General features: G+C 52.2%; 1 protein-coding gene across 1 annotated transcript in view; it reads right to left on the bottom strand.

The window, feature by feature from the left end:
* The window catches only part of KSR2 (kinase suppressor of ras 2), a 426,223-nt gene that overhangs the window by 13,474 nt on the left and 387,069 nt on the right, over positions 1 to 25,680 (bottom strand). The window contains exons 15-16 of the mRNA XM_062182370.1: positions 4,835 to 4,931; positions 3,675 to 3,808 (exon numbers count right to left, since the gene is read on the bottom strand). Coding sequence (XP_062038354.1) covers positions 3,675 to 3,808; positions 4,835 to 4,931 — 231 coding nt within the window. The remainder of the gene's footprint in view (positions 1 to 3,674; positions 3,809 to 4,834; positions 4,932 to 25,680) is intronic.

Below are 25,680 nucleotides of genomic sequence, written 5' to 3' on the forward strand. Positions count from 1 at the left end.
TCTACAAACAGCAGGCACTCAGCTATGACATGGACCCATGTAGGGGGTCCTCATAGAGCCCGGAGTTGCACTGGTGGTCGATATGGAGGCCAGTCTCCTCAGTGGGAAAGGCCCTGGGTCTCCTCCCTGTCATGGTCCCCATCACAGCCGTGCGACTGTGGCTCTGCAGTCTTTGCCATCCTCCCACGGAGAGAGGGAGTCCACTCTGCTCCCCTGGAATCTTCACCGGTCCTAGGGGACCCACTGACCAATAGAATGTGGTGGAAAGGATGCTGTAGGCTTTCCAAAGCCAGATCATTACAAGGCTTGCAACTTCCCTCTGGACCCTATAGATGGTTACTCTGGTGGAAGCCCACAGCTACATGAAAAGTCGGGTTCCTTGGAGGTCACCATGGTGTGAGGAAGCCCAAGGCAGTCAGGCAGGGGGCTCCATGGAGAGAGAAAAGGAAGAGAAGGGGGGAGAGGGCGGGAGGGAGAGAAGGGGAGAGGGAGAGAAGGAGGGAGAGGGAGAGAGAGAGGCTCCATCAGCCCCTCAGCTGTGGCAGCCACCAGCCCAGATGTGAAATGTGGACGCCTTCTGTTGACTCCAACCCAGCCTCCACTGGCTGCACTAACATGAAAGCCTGGGCCCAGTCAGCCCCAGAACCATGAGGGCTGCTGACCCTGTGTTGTCGGGACCCTGCGTGGGGGACACCCACACATAACTGCAGCACAGGAGACCGGAGGCTGCTGGTGGGCAGCGGCGCCATGAGGATTTCCGGCTGGGAGAGGCTGCTGAGGGCTCTCTGGCCCTGCCTGACACTAACTGCGCTGACAGACAGACTGGGGCAGGCTGGGAAGGGGCTACCATCTGGACGAGGAGGCCAGGGCCACCGTGCTCTTGACTCGGCTCAATTCTCTTCCTGGTCCACAGAATTCGTGGGTCACCACAAAGGAGCTAGACAAAGGGATGCCCGGGTCATTCCATTTCCTCCTCCACCCAAGACTGTGGAGGAAGAAAACCAAGGCCTGCATTCCTTTCTTGCACTTGGGGAATCCTCAGGCAACAAGGAAGAGAGAGCAGGACACGGACACACCTCTGAGTTTTTAAGGGACCCTGAAGCAAGCTAAAGCAAACCCCTGCTGAGCCTCCCTTGGTCTCCTTGGGAATGACTGTGTTCACAACAGTGATGTCATCAATTGCTTCCTCCTGGCTTCCCTAGGCCCCAGGTGCTGGGAAACAATGGAGCTTGAAATCCGCCCCCACCCTCCACCCCACCCCAGCCAGGCAGGAAGGCAACGGCTGCCAGGCAGGAGAGAGCAGACAGGATCACAAACAACCCAGCCCTGCTGGCTTCTAGAGGCACCGTGAACTTCTGTTGTTTGTAAGATAGGCTTCTATTTATGTGTTTTTTTTTTTTAAACTGTCATCTCTATTTTACTTGTTTATTTGCTTGAGAGGCAAAACAAGCAAGAGAGCTCCCACTCATTGGCTCACTCCCCAAATGCCTGGGCCAGGCCAGGGCAAAGCTGGGAGCCAGGGTCTCAGGGCTAAGGTACACATTAATAGGAGGCTGGGATGGGGAGCAGAGCCAGGATTTGGTCCCAAGGATACGGGATGCAGGTGTCCCTGCCACTGCGCCGATGCCCGCTCCTCCAAGTAGCTATTGACCTAGTGGTTTCCTGCTCTGCGTTTCTGATTTCAGGCACTGCTCACAGGTATGGAGACTGCCCGAGTCCTTTGTGCATGCAGGAACAGCTGCAAAAGAAACCCAGGCTTCTGCTTGTCACAACTTCCCACAGAAACAACGCCGCGGAGTTGTGCAGATTTTCAGGCACCTCACTTAGGCTCAAGGCGTAACGGAGCAGGAAGCAAACGTACTTTGGGGGGACCCTGCCCCCTGGACCTCAAAGGCACCAGGGAGGGGGAGACAGAGGGAGAAGGAGAGGGAGAGGGAGAGGGAGAGGGAGAGAGAGGGAGACAGGGAGACAGGGAGAGGGAGAGACAGAGAGGGAGAGAGAGGTAGAGAGAAAAGGAGAGAGAGAGAGGGAGAGAGAGAAAGGGAGAGAGAGGGAGAGGGAGAGAGAGGGAGAGGGACAGAGGGAGAAAGGGAGAGAGGGAGGGAGAGAGAAAAGGAGAGAGAGAGGGAGAAAGGGAGAGAGGGAGAGAGAGAAAAGGAGACAGAGGGAGAGGGAGAGAGAGAGAGAGGGAGAGACAGGGAGAGGGAGGGGAAGAGAGGGAGAGAGAGGGAGAGGTAGAGGGAGAGAGAGGGAGAGGGACAGAGGGAGAAAGGGAGAGAGGGAGGGAGAGAGAAAAGGAGAGAGAGAGGGAGAAAGGGAGAGAGGGAGAGAGAGAGAGGGAGAGGGAGGGAAGGAGAGGGAGGGAGAGAGAAAAGGAGAGAGAGAGGGGGAGAGACAGGGAGAGGGAGGGAGAGAGAGGGAGGGAAGGAGAAGGAGGGAGAGAGAAAAGGAGAGAGAGAGGGAGAGACAGGGAGAGGGAGAGAGAGGGAGAGACAGGGAGAGGGAGGGAGAGACAGGGAGAGGAGAGGGAGAGAGAAAAGGAGAGAGAAAGAGGGAGAAAGAGGGGGAGAGAGACAGGGAAAGAAAGGGAGATGGGGGGAGAGACAGGAAGAGGGAGAGACGGAGAGGGAGAGACAGAGAGGGGGATGGAGAAGGGGAGAGAGAGAGAGGGAGAGACAGGGAGAAGGAGAGGGAGAAGAGAGGAAGAGACAGGGAGAGTGAGAGAGGGAGAGGGAGAGACAGGGAGAGGGAGAGAGAGAGAAAAGGAGAGAGAGGGAGAGGGAGAAGAGAGGGAGAGACAGGGAGAGGGAGAAGAGAGGAAGAGACAGGGAGAGGGAGAAGAAAGGAAGAGACAGGGAGAGACAGGGAGAGGGAGAGAGGGAGAGGGAGGGAGGAAGAGGGAGAGGGAGAGAGAAAAGGAGAGACAGGGAGAGACAAGGGAGAGAGGGAGAGGGAACACTCCAAATTAAGGCGCCAGGATAGACCCTTTGAGCTCTGCGTGTTTTCTGGGGAGCGAGCTGTTGGTCACACGCCCCACTCTGTGGCTTGCTGGAAAGCGAACGTGGCTGAGAGCTGACTACTCAGTGCTGGTTAGTGACCCTCTGGGGTGATGGTGGGGAGGTGCGTGCCCGTGAACACGGATTACAGGTCGGCTGCAGCTCCTCTCAGGCACCGGCTGTGTCCCGGGCACTGGCTGGCTGCTCATTGTGCGCTCGCAGGCAGGCATTTTCATTCTCGACGTTTTTTCTCGCAGACAAGGAAAGTTCAGAGACATTGTGCGACTTGATTGAAGTCACAGTTAATTCAGTGGCTGAGCTGTGTGGGGCCCCAGGCGGTCTGACCTTAAGTCCCTTGTTCTTAACCGTACTCTCGCTGTACAAAAATTCATTAGCTCCTAAGAAAGCTTTGAGCCAAGGCTCATGGGTGAGCTCAACCTCCAGGTGAGTACATGACATAAGGAGAAAGCTCTTCTGTCGAATTCAAGGGCACAGGCTTTGCAAGATTTAGGGATGCTCTGTGCCCAACCCTGTGGATTCCACGGTGCCACTGCAAGACTGGTGAGCCAGGTGCCAGCCCCAGGTGCGTGCCCATAGCAGATCTTGGCCTCTTTCTTCGGCATAGAACTTCCCACCCCCTGACCACCATCTACCAAGAACCCTTCCCCCACCTCTTACCTGCCAGCCTGCAGCACCCCGGAAATGCTGAAGAGCCCAAAGTCGGTGATGACGACCTTGCCATTGTCATAGAAGACATTCTTCGATTTGAGGTCCTTGTGAAGGATTCCCTTGGCGTGGAGGTAGCCCATGCCCTGCAGGAAGCCAGGAAGCAGGGAGTTGCTACTGAACGTCTACATGCCTGCTGTCGCCCCGGTGTGGGTGTGCACCCCTCGGCTGGCTGACACGCCTCCCCCATGAGACCACACTTAAGAGCTCCAGGCCTGGAGCAAGGGGGAGTGGGCGGGGCTCCCAGGTCATAGATCCCCCGCCCCCCGCCCTGTCCGCTCCTGCAGACCCTGGCCAAGCTGCCTCCATTTAGTGAGTCAGCTTCCAGGGAAGCTGTCCTCAGAGGGAGGAGAGCAGGGAAAAGCTGGGATGAGATCCCCGGACAAAGGCATTCCAGCCACTATCAGCATCTCCCACTTCCCCTTTAAACACCCGACTCCTTGGGAGGAGACTCCCTCCTTCCCTTACCCCATGCCACTGCAGAGTGCCCTGAGCCCCCCAGGGGATGGCATGTGACCCAGTAATGAAGAACATAGCAGAGTCCATTGGAGGTCTGGTTCAAGGCTGAACACCTGGAGGTTTTGTCCTCTGTGTGAGCACTTATGTCTTTTATTCCTTCTGACAGCTCAGTCCTAACAGTTCCAATGGGAAATAAAAGCCCGCTTACAATGGACTTACAAGGCACCTGTCAGAAAAGCTGGATGTTCTTGCTTGTTTTAATCCCAAACAACACCCAGCAATCTGCTGTTTCCCCAGCAACTGTGAAGACGGTGGCTGGTATTCATGGGAATTTATGGACTCAAGGGCTAAGGGCTCCTAACCAGGAGACTTGAGCTGCCTATGTGTAGGCACCATGCCCCACGTAGGGCCAGTATCATGGTGATAAGGCACCGGATGCATCCACACATTGCCCATGGTCATGTCCACGGGGAATTCTCACATCTCCAGGCTCCAGTATCTGCAGGTCAAGTCTAATTTCTTTGAAGTCCAGACAGGTGTCTGAAGCTGGACTGAGTCTCTGGAGCTTGGTGGGGGGGCTGCTCGGGACTTGGGGTGGGGTGGGACGGGACTCTCTCTGAGATGCAAGGAGAATGGCCGAGCGCCTGCTGTACCTTCACAATTTCTTGGGCAATCTGCCTGGTTTTGTTGACGTCTAAGACGATCTTGGCGTCCCTGACCACAGAATAGAGCGTCCGTCCCTTACAGAGGCTGAAAAGCAAGAGGACAAGGTCAACGGTGGCGGTCATTAAGGAGACTCAACGGTGGTTATGACAAGTGACAAATCATTGAGAGGGCATGCCACCGGCACGCCTGTGAGCGCCTGGGTCTGGGCCTCCGATGAAGACTGGGGAGGAGGGTCTGATGGATTCTTCAGGAATGTCACCAGCTTGTTGGCAAATGAGGGCACTCAGAGTTCCCAGCCCAGGCCAGAAATAGGCTTGCCTTGTCCAGGCTCTCCCGGGGCTTCATGGGAGCCAGGCTAGGTACAAACCAACAAACCCTGGGTTCTCAGTGTCTCCCAGAGAGCGCTCTGTGGCCGTCTGTCCCAGCTGCTCCCACCCACCAGGCATCACGGGCGTGGGGGGACAGTGATGAAAGACCAGCAGGGCGGCGGCTGATGCGTACTATCAGCAGCAAGTGATGCGCTGAGGCTGTCAGACCGGGGTGTGTAAACACCAATAATACGACCCGAAGCCCAAGCGCCTATCAAGACAGAGGGGTTTTTCAAACTATTTTCAGCCTCATTGAGTTCATTTCGAGGACCAGTGGTTTGAGGTAAATGACAGGATGAAAAAGGACAGTGTGCAGCGAAAGCAACACCTTCTCGGTGAGTGACCCCTGGACTGAGCCACCCCGTGTCGTAGCACACACAGGACAGACGCTCGGTCGGCAGTCACTGAGTGAATGAATGACTGAGTGAATGAATGACACATTATCCAACATTGGCTGGAAGCAGGATGCCATTACGGAAGTTAGTTTCCCATCTGCATCAAAATCACCGCTTGGTTTTTTTTCTTTTAATCTATGATTTTATTACAAAAATCCTGTAGGAACTGTATTGATTCTGGTAGTGCTTAGGGTGGCCTTGATGCGCACTAGACTTTTCTGAGCTCGTATTCCCTGGGGGTGGAGCAGGGTCTCAGCCCCAGTCTCAGCTCTGCCCCGTACCTGCTACGCGCCTTTGGCAGAGGGGTGGGGAGGCGTCACCTCTCGGCCTCAGTGTCCTCATCTGTCACAGGAGACCTCGTGGTTTGGTGTGAGATAAAAGTTCAGTACAGCGCCTGCTGCCTGGTGCCCAGCACAGCACGGAAGTGAAAGGTTCGGAGGCCTAAAGCCAGACCACGGCTTAGGATTCTGACCCATCACGCGCTGGCTGTGTGAGCCCGGGCAGGTGAGTTAACCCCTCTCAGCTGATGGTTTTGTCCTAGAGGGAGGTTAGGAGCGCCATGCGCAGTCGGGCACATAGAAGTGTAGGCGCATTTCCACCTGTGCCCAGCTCACACGATGTTCTCATAAAATGCTGGCTGTTGTCAAAGGTAATAAATGATCAATATAACAGTGAACATATATTGTGAATGAATATATAAGTGATATCTTTATACACACATATCTATAACCTGTTCTTCCATCCATTCATCCCCTCCCATCCTTCCACCCACTCACCCACCCACTCATCTATCCATCCAATCCTTCTACTCACCCACCCTTCCTTCCTTTCTTCCTTCCATCCGTCCATCCCATCCCATCCTTCCACCCATCTATCCACTCTCTTCTCCTCTCCTTTTCCTTTCCTTTCCTTTCTCCTTCCATCCATCCATCCCATCCATCTATCATTCCTCCCACCCAACCCTTCCTAATCTTTCCCTTCCATTCCCTTCCTTTCCCACCATTCTCTCCCCTCCTTTCCTTCCTCCCATCCCATACTATCCTTTTACCCATCCAGCCTGCCTTCCTTCCATCCCATCCATTCAATCAATCCTCCCTTCCTTCCATCCATCCACCATCCACCCATCTATCCATCCATCCATCCACCATCCACCCATCTATCCATCCATCTATCCACCATCCACCCATCTATCCATCCATCTATCCACCATCCACCCATCTATCCATCCATCCATCCACCATCCACCCATCTATCCATCCATCTATCCACCATACACCCATCTATCCATCCATCTATCCACCATCCACCCATCTATCCATCCATCTATCCACCATCCACCCATCTATCCTTCCATCCATCCACCATCCACCCATCTATCCATCCATCCATCCACCATCCACCCATCTATCCATCCATCCATCCACCATCCACCCATCTATCCACCCATCTATCCATCCATCTATCCACCATCCACCCATCTATCCATCCATTTGTCCAAACATCTAACCCATCCTTCCACCCTTCCTCCCTCCTTCCTCCCTCCTTCTCCCCTCCCTCCCATCCCATCCCATCCTTCCACCCACCCAGCTTGCTTGCCTGCCTTCCATCCAACCATCAGTTCATCCATCCTTCTGTCCACCCCATCTATCCATCTAACCTGTCTATTCTATCCAGCCATCTACACTGCCCACATGCTACTTTTAACCACCCAGGATCTTTGTCTATGATTTGTTTCTTCACCTGCTTAAGGTGAGAGTCTCAGGATAGCTGATTCACAGGGACTCTGATTCAGCTGCCCAAGGTCGCCCTATAAGTCAGCAGGAAGCAGCCAGGATGACTCAAGGCTGCCCCCCAGCCCTGCTGCTGTCCAAGGCAGCGTGTTTGCTGTGGCTGCTGGAGGAGAGGAGGAAGGAGGGTGGGCTGAGCAGCCAATTAAGCCATATTGACATTTAAATATTCGAGATGGCAGAGACTGTGGGTGGATTCCCTCCCCTGGATACTTGTTCTTGAACAGCCACCTACACTCATTACAGGCCAGAGCCCAGAAAATAACAGCCCCACTGCAGACAGCGGCGAAAAGCATCCCAACAGGCTCCAATACACCCAGGGCCTCCTGCACATGGTAGCCACGCAGAAGTCAGGCGCCTCCCATCTCCACCTCTGCTCCCATCCAGTAGCAGCTCCTCTCTTGGCTCCCTGGCCCCTGGAGCTGCTGGACAAAGCCAGGCTGACTGCTGGGAGCAGAAGCTGCAGCAACTTCAGTTTGCTACATCCATTAAAGTGAAACATACAAGTGGTCCCCAGCCAGCAAGTCTTTTCCTCCCAGGTATGCACCCATTAGACAAGTATACTCACATTTCATCCCCTAATGTACTGGAGTGTACCAGAATGTTCACAGAAGCCTGCTTGTTAAGAGTCCCACCATGCAATGGACTGAATAGCTGTGTCCTCTCCAAATTCACGCTTTGAAATCTGAACCCCAAGGAGATGGTGAGAGGTTTCAGATGAGGAGGGGGCTTTCGGAGCTCATCTGGTTGTGAGGGCGGATGGCGCCACCATCAGAGAGATGGTGATCTTATAAAAGGGACTGCTCAGAGCTCCCTCACCTTCCCTCCATCACGTGAGAATACAGCAAGAAGCTGGGAATCTGCAACCAAAAAGAGAGCTTGCACCAAAACCTGACCGTGCTGGGACCTGGGTCTTGGAATTTCGGCCTCCAGAACTGTGTGAAACACGTTTTCGTTGTTTATACATCACCCAGACTGTGGTGCTTTGCTATAGCAGCCCAAACGACCCTACAGCCCAGGTGTCAGCAGAGAAGGGAGAAGTGATATGACCATGTTGTCAAATACTGCACCGTACAAAATCAACAAACAGGCCTAGCACTGAAGATGCCTCTTGGGACGCAAGCATCCCATTGCAATGCCTGGGTCTGAGTCCCAGATCTGTTCTCCATTCTAAATTTCTGCTGATACAGATCCTGGGAGGCAGCAGGTGATGGCTCAAGTACTTGGCTCTCTGCTACTCACATGGGAGACCTGGATAGAGCTCATGGTTCCTAGCTTTGCCTTGGCCCAGTCCCAGCCACCGCAGGTATGTGAGGGGAGTGAACCAGTGGATGGACTTGTGTGCTCTCTCTCTGTCTCTGATTTTCCAATAAGTAAATAATTGAAAAATAAACTACTGCTAACAGCAAAAAGCATGGCTGAAGCTCACAAATTATGTTGCATGAAAGCAGCCAGGTACACAAATCTCCTGGACCCTCCCTGATGTAAAGAAGAAAAGCAGACATAAGTGATGCGGTGCTAGAAACCAGTGTGGTGGTGACCCTGTGTGTGTGAGCGAGGGGCTGAGGGCAGGCTGCGAGCGGGCCATGTTCTGTGTGCTAATCTGGGCGCTGGTGATGTGGATACGGACTTGGTGAACGTTCGCTGTGCTGGGCTCTGAAGACCTGGATGCTCAAGCAGGTGCACTGTCCTTCCAGGGCAAGTTCACTTGTGAAAAATCAGCAAAGGGAGGCTGAGCAACTAACACATGGTGCTGAGGTTTACAAGAAAACCTGAACCAACACCAAGACCCTGGGTATCCCTGCCGAACTCTTCACCTGGTCCTAACGGGCAGTATCTGCAGCGGGACGTGGGGCTCCAGGTCACGCTGTGCCTAGCCAGGGTGTATGCTGGAGATGGGTGAAGGCTGCGCGCCAGGGCACAGCAGGCGTCAGGCAGGGGCCAGGGCTAGCACGGTCCACATAGCCACGTATCAGTCCCACATATCCACAGCAGTTGCTCTGTGCTTGGAGTTTCTTACGGCCAACAATAGGGCCCAGAAGTAGGGAAGAGGAGGGCAAACATCATGAGGGAGAGTTCCTGAGCTCATGTTTGTCACCCATGCCCCCTCCACGAATCCTTCCATTGACCTACAGGGTCTAGAGCATCCTGTCTAAACAGGAGCATATAGAGGCTGGCATTCTGGGGCGGTGAGTTAAGCCACCACCTGCAGTGCTGGCATCCCACACGGGAATGCTATCGGTGGGAGTCCTGGCTGCTCTGTTTCCCATCCAGCTCCCTGCTAATGTGTCTGGGAAGACAGTGGCCCTGCTTTTGGCCTGGCCCAGCCCTAACTATTGTGGCCATTTGGAGAGTGAACCAGCATCTGTGTGCCTCATCCATGAGTTCTTTACTCATCGCTGGGGGACACTCAGTTCCACTGCCCACCTATAGTGAAATGCAGATCTCTCTTGCTTCCGATACAGAGCCAGCAGCGGGGCTGCGACAGCTGAGACCGGAACCCAGACCACCTGGCTTTGAGACTTAATGCCCCACCTTCGGCTTCTTAACAACTCCCTCTGAGGTTCTGGCATGGATAGCCCCTCTGCAAATGGGTAGTGGTAATGTCCCCACCACCTCCTGCCCCCAGCAGTGAAGATGAGGGATGCCTGCTATGCTCAGGAGTGGGATCGGGCTGGAGGTCAGTGGAAGGGGTCTTAGTGGCTCAAGGATGTGGGTGCTGTGCCTCTGTAGCTTCCAGAGCAATAGGCATCTGTGTATCCACATGTACCTATGCACACTCACACGCACACGCACTCGACAGCTCCCTCGGAACGAGCCCAGGACTGGGCATTTCCCATCCTGTCAGGAGACTCCACGGACCCCTGCTCTTCCAGCCCCAGCCTCAGGCAGCCCCCCCCAAGCCTGCCCTTCCCCCGTGTACCTTAGGCAACACAGCAAGCCTTTGGCCGAGCCGGTATCAGGGGTAAAAGATATTTCCGGTAAGTTAGTTTCAAAGGTGCATGTCAAAAAGAATGAGATACCAGCATCCAGGAAGTCCATCTCCGAGGGCTTCTGACCAAACAGTGGCCAGGGCAGAAATCAGGACACCTGTGGCAGCCACGTTCCCTTCCTCCTCTGAATGTATCCCTGCCAAGCTCAGGGGTCCAGGCCTGAATGGTCGTGAGGGCGGCCCCCTCCCAGGATGGCACGAGCAGCTCCCCAGGAGGGGGAGGGGAGACTCGAGCTGGCACCAAGCGCGGCCCCAACACACGATGCCCTCGGTGCTATGGCAGTGGGAACACTGTCACCGGGGCTGAGCAGGTGCCGAGGCCACGCACCTGGACTTCCCAGCGTCCAGAACCACGGGCCAAAGAAACTCCTGGTCCTTATAAAGGAGATAGCTCAGGCACTTCGTTCCAGCCTCAGAACAATGGCTAAGACACCTCTTCCAGAGTGTGATCCCAGCCCTGCATCACAACCAAAAAAACCAAACCTGTGTCTCAAAGCTGTGTTTTTGCTTATTTGCCCATGAACTTGTTTTTGGAGCTTGAAGCGGCTCTACTGAGGGTCATGGGTGGTCCATTTGGGATGGCGAGTGTCGGGCTTACAGGCACACTTGGTCTTACATCCATATGTCCTTCCATGGGGCATGTGTGGTCCCCTGTGCCACAGGTCTCACCCTGCTGCAGTGTACCACACCCATATGTATATCACCCCCTTTACCTCCCCCCCAGTAGGTGTTTAAACACGAGGCAAACTTGATGGAGCGTTAGGATCCCCTGGGGAGCTTGTTAAGACCACCACCACGGCCAGTACCCCATCCCCAGACTTTCTGATTCCAAGGGCCTACGGTGGGGCCTGAGAATTTGCATTTCCCAGATACTCAGTGTTGCCTGGAGACCAGCGACTCCGCTGTGAGAACCGCAGCTCAAGGCCACTGTCACCTTACTGCGGCCCAGAGAGCCTCCGTTCAGCTCCAAATCCACTTAATGAGCACCTGCGTGGGCCTGGCCCCGTTTCAGGTACCAGATAGAGCCTGCAAGACAGACCTGGTCCCGAATCCCACAGGGACGCCTGTGTACCGGAGGAGGCATAAATAAGCAAGCAAGCTAACACATGGGAGCTCGGGGAGGTGTAAGAGCCATGGCAAGAATAAATATATTTATGGGATGCAGAGGGATGGGGGGCTTTCTTTAGGAGGGCAGGAGGGGGAGATGCCAAAATGTGAAAATCTGGAGGAGAGTGCTCCAAGCTAGGGCCCAGCCATGCAAAGGCCCTGAGGTAGGATCAAGGCGGGCATGGTTGAGCAGCACAGTGAGGGCCACATGGCTGGGCTCCGAAGGGCATCTCCCAGCGGCTGCCCTCCCTGAGAGTTCATCCTCCAGATAAAAGCAGAGTTGGCTGGAAACTGTCCTTGGCTTTGTTCGATTTCATCTCCCAGGGCAGTCAGCTTCAAAGTCAGCTGTTATTTTAAATCCACTTGGCTGTCAGGAGGGATTTACAGCCCCACTGTGGCTCCCTGGCTTCCACGCGCGTCCCCACTTCTCACAACTGAAATCCCACATAACTGCCCTGCAGTCTCTCACCGGCCCTTGAGCAAACAAATCACATTCCAAGCGACAAGGGAGCAACGCCATCAAATTCCAGCCTTGGGCAATCCTGAACTTCACAGTGGTCCACAGATCCGACACGGGAGATATTAAACCTCAGCACTCGGGCTGGGTCACAGAAAAGACCAGGTGAGCTTCTTAGAAAAATGGGAGAGCCAGGAAGCAGGCGAGAGATGCCAGCTGTTTGCTGCTCACTTCACCACCCCATGAGCAAGAAATGAAGCGTTACTGAGCCACACTCTGCACGGGCTTGCTTGGGGAAGGCTCACAGCCCAGGCACACAAGAGGATGACAGGGGCCCACCGGGCATCAGGGCGTGCGGAGCCGCAGCCTGGCTGCCCAGGGGAGCAGGACTTAGCTCGGCTGATGGATGCTCTCCTCCAGTCCTGGGTGTCGCTGCAAAGCTCAGAGAACAAGGGCTAGAAACAGAAGCACAGATTCTCCTACTTGATTCTTCTCCCCAGAGCTGGCAATGACTTTGCCAAGAGGCCAGGGCTGGGCTGCTCTGGGCCCTCGGGGGACTGAGACATGGGGATCTTGCCCACAGGGAGCTGTCCCTGTCGCCTCTCACTGTGACTCCAGGCTGCTGGGCACCTAGGGGACGGTCTGCCCTCTCTGGGTGCTGCTTGATACAGAGGCAGTCTCCCAGGCCACAGGCAAACACCTGGGGGCGGGGCAGGGGGACAGAAAGGACCGCAGGGGGAATGGGATCCCGGCTTTCCCCAGCACAATGTCAGCCCGGATGGTCCAGCCGCCATCCAGGACATCATCCACAGACACCCTCAAGCAGGCTCCCTTCCAATCCTGCACCCTATTTTGCCAGCATCTCCTACCAGACTGCAAGTCTCACTCTGTATCCCCCCACTGTCATCTCTCCAGCTCCGCCAACCTGTGCTATAGGAGTTGGCCACATCAGCCAACACTTCTCTATCTTACAAATAGTTTTGTTGAAATGCATTGAATTTGAAAACCCAGTGCATTTTAGAAAGAAACTACAGCTATCTTCCATCATTGGCAAATGGAAAGCCACAATCCCTAGACCTATATAAATGCAAAAATAAATACAGGGGAGGGCATCTGGTGCGGTGGTTAAGACGCCCCTCGGGATGCTCCACCCTTATCTGAGTGCCCGGGCTGAAGTACTGGCTCTACTTCCTGCTAGCGTGCTCCCTGGGAGGCAGCAGCTGGTTCAAACGCTTGGCTCCCTGACACCCGCATGGAAAGCCTCGATTGAGTTTCTGGCTCCTGACTTTGACCTGGCCCAACCCCGGCTGTTGCAGGCATTTGGGGAATGACCAGTAGACAGATAGATTTCTGTCTTTCTCTCTGTCCTTTTCAATAAATGAATAAAATTGAAAAAAGTGGCCGGCGCTGCAGCTCACTAGACTAATCCTCCGCCTTGTAGTGCCGGCACACCGGGTTCTAGTCCCAGTCGGGGCGCCAGATTCTATCCCGGTTGCCCCTCTTCCAGGCCAGCTCTCTGCTGTGGCCCGAGAGTGCAGAGGAGGATGGCCCAAGTGCTTGGGCCCTGCACCCCATGGGAGACCGGGAGAAGCACCTGACTCCTGGCTTCGGATCAGCGCACAGTGCGCTGGCCGCGGCGGCCATTGGAGGGTGAACCAATGGCAAAGGAAGACCTTTCTGTCTCTCTCTCTCATTGCCCACTCTGCCTGTCAAAAAAAAAAAAAAATTGAAAAAAGTGTCTGATTATTCCCACATGCAGAAGAGAAACTGAGTTGGCCAAGAAGCCTGCAGCTCAGAAGCCCTGAGTTCAGTAAAAGTCTGCCACTTCTTGGCTGTGACCTTGGTCAGCTGACCGGAAATCCTGGGAACTCACAGGAACTCCAGGAATCCCAGCTTGGCTTTGAACACTGTCTCACTGGTATCTCTGAGAACAGGAGACAAGATTGCTCTTTTTGTCTTTTTCACAGGTGTGAGTTGTGCGTGTGTGTGTGTGTGTGTGAGATCCAGTGTCTTTTTTTTTTTATTACAATTTTTAAAAGACTTATTTATTTGTTTGAAAGGCAGATCAACAGAGACAGAGATGGAGAGACAGGGTGGTGGGGGAGATCTTCCATCTGCTAGTTCACTTCCCAAACAGCCACAACAGCCAGGGCCAGGCCAGGCCAAAGCCAAGAGCCTCAAACTGCATCTGGGTCTCCCATATGGGTGGCAGGAGTCCAAGCACTTGGGCCATCTTCCACTGTCTTCGCAGGCGCATTAGCAGGGAGCTGGATAGGAAGTGGCGCAGCTGGTACTCAGTCTGGCTCTCCAGCATGGGACGCCAGGGTTGCTAGTGGCAGCTTAAGTGGCTGCTCCACACCACCAGTCCCCAGGTGTCTGACTTACACACCCCTACTCATTGCCATCAGAGCTTGACTGACAGACGCTGGTCTTTGCTGTGCAATGCCTCCTATGTGGCATCATGCCAGAAGTGCTCCCGTGTTCCTTCCTAAGGGGGGAGGAGCTATTTACCAGTGAGGAAATTAACCAGGTAGCGTTCCACCATGAGTAGGTAACCGAGCCAGATCTCGAATCTTTTCATCTGCCCAGGATTTCATGAGCTCTCTGGGTGAAGATGATTCAGCGAGCAGAGGGGCGACCCTGGGTTCAGACAGCCTGACCTCGGAGATGCGTATCTGTCCGCTGAGCTTGGCTGAGCCACCCCTGCCCTGAGGCCCCCCTGCAATGCTAGGCCTTTCGTTCCACCTTCCAAGTTCAGGGCCAGGCCACGTCAGTCCTTATCACTGGCTTGAGGCTTCCCTTTGGGAATCCCCAGCTGGCTGAAGATGCCTAGATCCAGAGTCTCGAGAGCTTCTGGAAGCATCCTTGCCCATGCCAGCCGAGCCTGGGAAGGAGCTCAGACCCTGCTCCTGGAGCGAGAGGGAGGATCAGCAGAGGAATGAATGACTTCCACATCGGCTTCCTGGGGACAAGGAAGGGGTCCAAGTCCGTGTAGCTGCGGGGTGTGGGGGGTGCTTAGTGTCAGCACAGGTCCTTACCTATGGTCTTAGCCACTGAAAAAGACCAGGAACCAACCCCAGGTCAAACCAGTGAAGATGCTACCAACCTCCTGCCTGCACAACCTACCGAATAGACCCTTGACTGTGCCCCCAGGGCCGGGCTCACAGCACCAGGGATTCTTGTTGCTGTTCACCCAACAGCCCACATTTATTTTCCAGCTGAACAGTAAACTGAATTACCACTTTAAAAAATGTGCACATACATCACCTAATTTATATGCATTAAAACCCACAGAGAGGCCCAATCCCAGGGTAGGAGCAGAGCTATCTCCAGGCTCTGTGATTAGAAGGTGCAAACCCTCTGCTTTTATTTTTTTTTTTTCTTGCTGGCTTATCTCTCCTTTCGAATTTTTCTCCCACAAACACGAGTCACTTTTGTAAATGGAGGAAAAAGGAAGACAAGACGGGCAAGAAGCATCTTCTGAGTTGGAATACGGTGAAACCAGACTCGTGGGTTTAATTCTACAGACAGTGTGGAGACTCCCGAGCCGGCGAGAAAGGGGAGCAGCGAGAAGGACCGGCGTGAGCCAAATCCCTGCTCCATGGAGCTCGGCCCGCTCGGGGGACGCTCAGGCTGCCCCTCTTCCAGGGGAGGAAGCGGTTTTTTTTTTTTTCTCCTTCTGACTCTGCCCAGGGCTGAGCAGGGGCTGGGCACGTGGTGAATGTTTGGCACTTTTATTAGAAACCTCGCTGACATGGTGTCCCTGGACAAGTTCAATGCCTGGGAAGGAGGAGCTTACGATTGGAGTTTTTCCAACAAGTGTGTGACTAGGAAGAGGTGAAGGGGCAGGCAGGGGGAGTGGTGGGCACAACCCCCAGCATGGCCATGTCCTTTCTGCCCCCGAGCCCCCTTGGAGTCCAAGAAGGTAAAGGAGGGGAGTCTGGGCAGAGACTCTGTGAACGGTGGTCAGCAGGGGTGGGGACATCGCTCCCTTTGCTGCTGGGGCCAAGCCAACTCTACACCTACCTATCAGGTCTTCTTTGAGGAAGGTTGAGGGTGGAGGGGGTGAGTGGGGGAAAGAGCAGGGGCCTGGGAAAGTTCTGCTCCCCTCAGGGATGCTAGGAATGTCCCCATACATGGAGCCTGCCCGGCCACGGAGTAAGAGCACATGTGTAGAAGAGAGAACATCCATGGAAATGTTTGGAATTTAGGATGCAGATGAAGGTTAGCAGTCACTGGGTCCCTTGTTCCTGCAAGAGATGTGGGAACCAGAATGCAAAGCGGTCATTTCTCAAGTGCACAGCCAGTCCCCTCCAATGTCATACCCTGTGGTCACGGCCACAGAGCTACACTGCCTCCCAGGAAGACTACGGATTTTCAGGAACCTTCCCGTGAGCCTTTGCTGATCCCACTTAGCAGCACCGGTAGCCTCAGCCCCATAAGCAGGTGTCGCTCCTCACCCACGGGCAACTGGGATTCAGGGAGGTGAGGTCAGACTCCAAGGTCATGCAGCTAAGACACGAGGCCTCCTCGGGCTGTCTGATGCTCTTGCTCTTATGCACTGAGCTATATGCCCCCTTCAGAAGCGACAAGGAAACGAACATTTCCCAAGCTCCTGAGATAAGGCCCCCACCTTCTACCCCCCTCTCCCACCCCGAGAGCCCTGGGGGAACTTTTCACCCTCCCACCTTTCCTTTGAGGATTTCAAGGTTCAGGAGGATGAATGACCCCTCCCTTACGGGATGGAGAACAGGAGCCAGGTCCAGGCTGCCCAGAACGCGTGTCCAGCTGGCCCAGTGTCCACAGTGCCCAGGTCAGGGGCTACCAGGGGATGTGCTGCAGTGCAGACAGGCCTGTGGTGGGCAGCCCTTGAAGACAGGAGGGCCAAACCTAGCCCAAGGTCCGATGTCACGTGGTCTATGAGCTAAGAATGGTTTTGAACTGCTTCCAATGGTTGAAAGCAATTCCAGAGAAGAAACTTTGTGACACACGAAAGTTATGAGAGATGCAAATTTCAGGGTCCATAAGAAAGTCTGATAGGAACAGAGCCACACCCTTAGTTTGCAAATTATCCACGGCTGCTTTTTTTTTTTTTTTTTTTTGACAGGCAGAGTGGACAGTGAGAGAGAGAGACAGAGAGAAAGGTCTTCCTTTGCCGTTGGTTCACCCTCCAATGGCTGCCGTGGCCGGCGCGCTGCGGCCAGCACACCATGCTGATCCGATGGCAGGAGCCAGGTGCTTCTCCTGATCTCCCATGGGGTGCAGGGCCCAAGCACTTGGGCCGTCCTCCACTGCACTCCCTGGCCACAGCAGAGAGCTGGTCCACGGCTGCTGTTGTGCTCTGAGGGCAGAGCTGAGTAAGCGACGGGGCCAGCACAGCAAAGCTGAGAATATTATTCCCTGCCTGGCCCCGCCCAGAGAATGGTAACCCCTGCTCTAAGAAACCAGGGCAGGGCCAACAGGAATTGGGGCTCCTTGAACCAGCAGGATTTTGACCGCTTTGAGCCACCTTCCTCTGTGTTGGGAACTGGAGATGGACACAGCCAAGGGGATCTTCCATTCATTCACTCGCTTGTTCATTCATTCATTCATCCAACCACCCCACCTGCACACATGCATCAGTCTGACGCTTCCAGAACCCCGACCCTTCAGGCACCATGCTAGGTCAAGGGACACTGAGTCTGGTGGCCGGCAGATGGCACACGGCGAAATGCCAGTGTCACAGGGGCAGGGCCAAGGCTGCGAGGAATGGAGTTGGGCTGATGAGGGAGAAGGAACCAGAACCAGGGCCAGTACAAACACAGCCGATACAGGAACCCTTCTGCACACCTGTGATACACAACAGTGGAGACGGGCAGAGCCACCTGCTGCCGTCAGGAAGCTCGTCAGGAAGGGATGTGCCCACGCCGGACATACCGTCACTTGAGCGGGGAGCAGTGTCAAATACGGGTCACACAGCTGCCGTGTGCTTCAGTATTCTGCTTCTTTCTCGTCCCCACTCCCTGCACCAACCCTGATCCCGCACCCTAACGGAGACTTCCAGGCAGCCGCTGGACACCAAATTAGCTGATATTCATCCAACTGAATCAAATCCCAAATTGCTTTAGAAAGCTTCCTTGCAGACCACTGGCCTGCACAGGGCCACCATGGGGGAGAATGGCCTGACCTGCTGCCGCCACAGCAGGGGCCACTCTAACTGCATCAAAAGCCACAGGTGTTTTTTTGTGGGGAGGGTCTTTATCACTGATTCAATTTCCGTCTCGGTAATGGGTCTGTTTAGGTTTTCTATGTCTTCCTGGCTCAATTTAGGTAGGTTTTATGTGTCCAGGAATCTATCCATTTCTTCTAGGTTTCCCAGCTTGTAGGCATACAGATCTTTGTAGTAATTTCTGATGATTCTTTTTATTTCTGTTGTGTCTGTTGTTGCATTTCCTTTTTCATCTCTAATTTTATTGATGTGGGTCACCCAGGACCAGATGGCTTCACTGCTGAATTCTACCAGACATTTAAAGAAGAACTAACTCCACTTCTTCTCAAGCTATTCAGAACAACCGAAAGGGAGGGAATCCTCCCAAATTCTTTCTATGAATCCACATCACCTTAATTCCTAAGCCTAAAAAAAGATACAACAGAGAATGAGAACTACAGACCAATTTCCCTGATGAACACAGATACAAAAATCCTCAACAAAATTCTGGCCAATCGAATCCAACAACATATCAGAAAGATCATTTACCTGGACCAAGTGGGATTTATCCCTGGTATGCAGGATGGTTCAGCATTCACAAATCAATCAATGTGACACATCACATTAACAAACTGAAGAACAAAAACCAAATGATTATCTCAGAAGGGATTCAAACTGGGAAGGAGGAAGTCAAACCATCCCTCTTTGCAGATGACGTGATTCTGTATAAAGGGGATCCAAGACTCCACCAGGAGACGACTGGAACTCAGAGAAGAGTTTGGTGAAGTAGCAGGAAATCAGGACACAGAAATCAACAGCTTTTGCATACAGACAATGCAAGGCTGAGAGAATGAACTTCTAAGATTAATCCCATTCACAATAACTACCAAAAAAAAATCAAATACCTTGGAATAAATTTAACCAAGGATGTTGGCGATCTCTACAATGAGAATTACAAAACATCAAAGAAAGAAATAGAAGAAGATACAAAAATTTGAAAAATCTTCCATGTTCATGGATTGGAAGAATCAATATCATCAAAATGTCCATTTTCTGAAGGCAATCTACAGCTTCAATGCCATACCAATTAAAATGCCAAAGACATTCTTCTCAGATCTAGAAAAAATGCTGAAATTCATATGGGAAATTCATATGGAAACACAGGAGACCTCAAATAGCTAAAGCAATCTCAAACAAAAAAACAAAGCTGGAGGCATCACAATACCAGATTTCAAGACATGTTTCAAGGCAGTTATAATCAAAACAGGCTGGTTCTGATACAAAAATAGATGGATAGACCAATGGAACAGAATAGAAATGTCAGAAATCAATCCAAGCATCTACAACCAACTTATATTTGACCAAGGAGCTATAACCAATCCTTGGAGCAAGAACAGTCTCTTCAACAAATGGTGCTGGAAAAACTGGATTTCCACATGCAGGAGTATGAAGCAGGACCCATTACTTACACCTTATACAAAAATCCATTCAAAATGTATTAAATGTACTAAACCTATGACCTGATACCATCAAATTACTAGAGAACATTGGGGAAACCCTGCAAGACATTGGCAGAGGCAGAAAGTTCTTGGAAAAGACCCCAGAGGTACAGGCAATCAAAGCCAAAATCAACAAATGAGATTACATCAAGTTGAGAAGCTTCTGTACTGCAAAAGAAACACTCAGGAAAGTGAAGATGCAACTGACAGAATGGGAGAGATTATTCACAAAGAATGCAGCAGATAAAGGATTAATAACCAGAATATATAAAGAGATTCAGAAACTCCACAACAACAAAACAAACAACCCAGTTAAGAAATGGGAGAAGGACTGAAACAGACATTTTTTCAAAAGAGGAAATCCAAATGACCAACAGACACATGAAAAAATGCTCAGGATCACTACCCGTCAGAGAAAGGCCAATCAAAACCACAGTAAGGTCTCACTTCACTCCAGTTAGAGTGGCTTTCACATAGAAATCAACAAAGGACGTGGGGGGAAAAAGTACCCTACTACACTGTTGGTGGGAATGTAAACTGGTAAAACCACTATGGAAATCAGTTTGGAGATAACTCAGAAATCTGATTATAGACCTACCATATGACTCAGCCATCCCACTTCTGGGAATTTACCCAAGGGAAATGAAATCAGTAAATAAAAGTTATCTGCACCCCATGTTTATTGCAGCCCAATTCACAATAGCTAAGACATGGAATCAACCCAAATGCCTGTCAACTGAAGACTGGATAAAGAAATTATGGGTTATATACTCTATGGGAACTACACAGTGGTTAAAAAAATGAAATCTGGTCATTTGCAACAAAATGGATGAATCTGGAACACATCATACTTAGTGAAATAAGCCAGTCCCAAAGGGACAAATACCATATGTTCTCCCTGATCTGCGATAGCTAATAGAGCACCTAAAAGAAAATCCGTAGAAGTGAAACTGACACTGTGAGAAGCAATGACTTGAACAGCCCTTGTCTTGACTCTTGAGGAGCAGGTTTTTTTTTTTTCTTAATGGGACTGGGAACGGGAGAGGGAGGAGGGAGTGGGGTTGGGAGGGCAGGTATCATGGGAAGAATCACTATATTACTAAAGTTGTACTTAGGAAATTTGTGCTCATTAAATAAAAGGTTTCTTTGGGAAAAATTGAAAAAAAAAAAAGAGAGAGAAACAAGCAGTCACTCAGGGGGAAAAAAAAAAGCCTCAGGTGGAACAAGTGTCTGTGCACAGGGTATGGGCGTGTGCATCCTTGTTCCTGTGGGTGCAGGAGTGTTCTGTGCCTGTGTGTGCACGTGTTGGCGCACACACATGGACATACATCCACATATGTGCATGCACGTGTGGGTATGTGTGCAGGGGGCTTGGCATGCCTGTGTCCATCTAGGCCTACGCCTGTGGATCCTTTCTGTGACTGGAGTCGGAGGGGACAGGACAGGTGCTGTCACGTCAGCTGCAGAACTGGCTCTCCCATCTCTCAGAAAGTGCTCTGTGTCCACATTTGCCCTGGGTTTAGCAATGTCCCAATAAGAAAATCCATTTGGGGGGAGGCAGGGGGAAGCATTTGGTACAGCAGCTGAGATGCCTGCATCCCTGATCAGAGTGCCTAGGGTAAGAGTCCCCGCTCTCTGCTTCTGATTCCAGCTTCCTGCTGACGCACTCCCTGGGAGGCAGCAGGCTCTGGGCCCTGCCATCCACAGGGGAGAACCAGATGGAGCTGTACATTCTTGGTTTGGCCTGGTCCAGCCCTGGCTGCTGCAGGCATTTGAGGAATGAACCAGTGAATGGAGGATCTCTCTATCTCTCTGCCTTTCAAATAAAATGAAAATAAATAAATAAATGGACAGTTCACAAAACTCCCAACTCACTTCTTCCTGTTGTTGCATTAGCTGGGGACCCTGGTCAGGGAAGCAGGAAAACAGCACCACCACCACCAACCACAACCACAAGCCACAGCTGACGTCACAGCTTTGTCATCCCGGGAGGAAATCTCCCCCAGTGTCTGGCCCGCCCCTCAGCATCTGTGCTCCTGCTCAGGCCACTTTGTCCACAGGGATTGAAGGGGGCGTGGCAGGAAAAATTCCTGGGGGGGGGCACTGGGCAGGGAAACAAGGCCCCATTTCATTTCCCCAGGGAGAAACGGTAGGCAACGCCCACTGGCAGGAATCACTCCCTTCAGGAGACAGAATCCACCTCTGGTCTGGGAGGACATCAGAGAACTCCTGTGTGGCAGACACGAAAGGCAGAGGGTGGACGAGGGGAGAAACAGGGAAGTTAATCAGCCAACGAGCCCAAGCCAACAGAAGTCTGCTCCATGTTCCAGAATGTACGAGGCCATGTTAAAAAAAAAAGTCAAGGAAAATGGAATTTATAGATATTTAGTTTGGTGCAAAAATAAATTGAAATCCACGCACAGTATTTTTCATAATAGGCATTTTCATGAACTTGTGGAAGAGTCCTGTAAGGTCAAAACCTTGACTTTAAATCCTTGGGAGCTGACTCCCAGGAGCCATTGCCTCCTGCTATGGATAAACTTTCTGGACCACCACCCCAACCAATGCAGAAGCAGCAGGCTCTCCCTACTGAGCGGCCCCAGCCCAAGGCTTCCCTGCCCCTCTTACCTGTCTGTAGCCAATGCAAGTGCGATGTAAGCAACTATGCTTTCCTGTTTCTCCCTCGTTACTGGCATTTCCGTTATGGAATGCTCCTGGCTCCCAGACACAGCAGGTGTAGTTCTAGTTTCTACTGAATTGGCAATTGTGGAACTTGCCTAAGCTTTGGTCCTTTTTCTCGCTGGCATTTGTAATGCCTCACTAAACCCTTTTATTTCAGAGAGACATTGGTCTCAAGAGTTGGTTGAGCAACATCAATGCCCACCCAATCTTGTTCCTTCTTGCTTCTCCCCAAATGTATGGGAGACTACACGATGGGAACATCATGTGACTGGCTCCAGCCAATGACAAGTGACACCTGTCACTTCCTGGTTGGAGTGCTTTGAAGCCCACTCATTGTCTTATCTCCAGTCTCTTGTTTCCTGTGTCACTGGAACCAAGCTGGCACCTGATGACATGTAGCACCACAGGAATGGAATCGGTTGGATCCCTGAGTAACCACGTGGGAGATAGCTGCCTTGGAGGATTGCCCAACCCACAGCAGACCTCAAGTGAGTGAGAAACAAACACTCTAGGAAAGCCACAGAGATGCCTGGGGATATTTGCCGCTGCAGTGCAAGCCCATCGTGTCCTGACTCAAAGGACACGCACAGAGGTTGGCACACGGGAAGCACTCACACTTAGAAATATCCTCTATTGTGGAGGACTGGTGGACCCCCGAGTACAAAGTGAGTGAGGCCACAAGAAGACAAGAGAGAGAGAAAGGGGCAAAAGCAAAATCAATAAAAATAAGAGAAAGGGACTAGGGTCAAACTTCCACAATAAACGTCACAGGGGAAGTCGAATCCTGGATGGGAGTTGTGCTTTCCTTGATGTGGGAGAAATGTGGCTCTTCTCCAAATGCCCAAGGACACCCCCCTGTGTGAATAGCTGTGCCGTGCTTTCAAAGGATCGCAGGCAAACAGAAATCAGCACTTGGTGGGATTCAAGTTCATGTTTTTGCTAATAGCTTTCCCCTGCTTCTCACAGATAGAAAGCAAGTCACCCCCGGGATGAGACCTTGCCTCCTGATCACTTAAAAACAGCAAATCAATGTCCAGAGAGATGGAAAACATGGGCCCGGTGCCCCAGACGCTGGTCATGTGACAATGCTGCATCTTCATGGGAAAGATGGAAACTCACATAATCCTATTACGAATACTTCCATCAGTCACCAAGCCTCACCTTGGTAATCTGTTTCAATTGAAAGTCCTGTCATTCCCCCAAACCCAATTTAGATGGTACACGGACCAGATGTAAGTTTGTGCCAATTTCTTCGAGATGAGCAAAAATCGACACTTGGGTTCATCTGGGGTTCCTTTTTGCCTTTAAGTTAAGGTGCTGAAAAGATTCCCTCCCAATGTTCAATTCCCAGGCCTCTTTCAATTCCATAAGCACCCCAGCTTCCATCTATAGAGCTTCAAGGGGGAAAGATACTAGGAGGTTTTTATTTTGTTTTTTGAGAGGCAGGGGGGAGAGGAGGAGGAGAAGGAGGAGGAGGAGGAGGAGGAGGAGGAGGAGGAGGAGGAGGAGGAGGAGGAAGAGAGAGAGAGAGAGAGAGTTCTCACTCACTGGTTCAATCCCCAAATGCCTGCGATGGCTGGAACTTGGCTGGGCTGAAGCCAGAAGCCAGGAACTCCGCCCAGGGTTCCCATACTGGTGTCAGGAACCCAACCACTTGGGCTATTGCTACTGCCTCTCAGGATCTGTATTAGCGGGAAGCTGGAGTCAGGATCTGGCTATCAGATCCAGGGACTCTGATATGGGATGCGAGCATCCTAATGGGCGTCGTAATGGGTAAGCCAGACACTTCTCCCCACACAGGGCTCTCCATGAGCAAACGTCCAGGCCTCTTAGAAGCCAAGGCTCAGGCGCTTTTGGATGCTCTCGGGAGGCTTGCAGCAGGGCCCAGGACTGCAACCAGGCTGTGTACGAGAGGCAGGACCAGGCAGATCACTCACTCTACATTGCTCACGCCTAGAAGCCTGACCTCAGTTCCTATTCTGCCCCTTCCCCCTCCAGCAGTATGGGAGCTGCCATGCGGCAGGATGGGCGGGTGTACTTGATCCCACCTGTACAGGGAGGAATAGAAGCTGAGGGCTGAAGCTGCCCATCTCCCCCAGACCGTCTGTTCCCATGTCTCTGTTCTTTTCATCAGATCACTTCTCATAGCTAATACAAAGTAAATGCTATATAAATAGCTGTGACGCGATTATTTAAGGAACAACGACAAGAAAAACACGTTGTACACATTCAGTATAGTTGCAACCCTTGTACATTTTTGATCCCTGGTTGGTTGAACCCATGACCAGCTGTACTGTTCCTTCTACCCATGACGCTCTTCCTCCATTTCCTCCTTCTCCCCCCCATGCCTTACTCTTCAGGAAGAGCCCATCTCACCGCTCAGTGAGTTCTCTGTCCACGCCTTGCACATCTCTGTGCCCGGGTGTGATGATTACTGGATTCTAGTCTATCTCCCCATGGCTGGGAGGCCATCGAGAGCACCCATCTGTGACTGCTGTTTAGGTCTCTACCACCTCCTGGCTACACTGGCCTCATGGATGAATGGCTGAACAAGTGGAAGAGCACACAAACGAACCGAGCCGTTTCTGAAATTTCTGATTGGAGACACGGGGTTGGAATGTCTGCGATGGAGAACAAACCATCAAAGCTGATACCAATATTGGGCCCCGCAACAAATCTCTATCAAAATTAGGAGCTAAATGTCAAGGCTCTCAGACGCAATTTCAGAAATTATTCCAAGCAGGTAGCTGGAAGAATCAGACTATGGATTTTATTGGTTCTCTATGTGATATGTCAGTGCTCTCTTCGGCAGCCTGGGGATGACATTTCTCTCCCCAGCCAAAGCACCCCTTTCCCACTTAGCCAGCACTGATGCATTTTTATGAGTTGTTCATTTCAGGCCACAAGTCCCACCCACGCAGGGGGCTGTTTGCTTCAGGGATTCACAAAGACCATCCTACCAGTCTGACGAGGTCGGGGGCCGTTCTTAAGCCTGGCTGTCACCTTCCAGGCTGGCTCCAGGGCCCATACACCTGGGATGGGAGAAGGGAGGCCCATCTGGGGAAGGAAGACAGGTAAGCCAACAAGCCAACCTTGATTTCTCTCTTGCCAGGATGGAAGCCAGAGAGAGAGATGTGGCTGGGACCTTACAGGACAATGCAGGCTCGGCACTTCTGAGCTGAGTAACCAAGATGCTGTTTGAAGCCCGCGAGCCTCAGTTTCCCATCTGCCACACAGGGGTCACAATACTGCACTCATGAGCAGTCAAGGAAACACTCCAGTGCGAACCACGGCACACGGCTGCATCTTTGTAAGCCTCAGTGTTTTCATCCATAAGCTGGGCTTAATCCACCCACCTA

Source organism: Lepus europaeus, chromosome 23 (genome assembly GCF_033115175.1).
Source record: "Lepus europaeus isolate LE1 chromosome 23, mLepTim1.pri, whole genome shotgun sequence".
Taxonomy (NCBI): domain Eukaryota; kingdom Metazoa; phylum Chordata; class Mammalia; order Lagomorpha; family Leporidae; genus Lepus; species Lepus europaeus.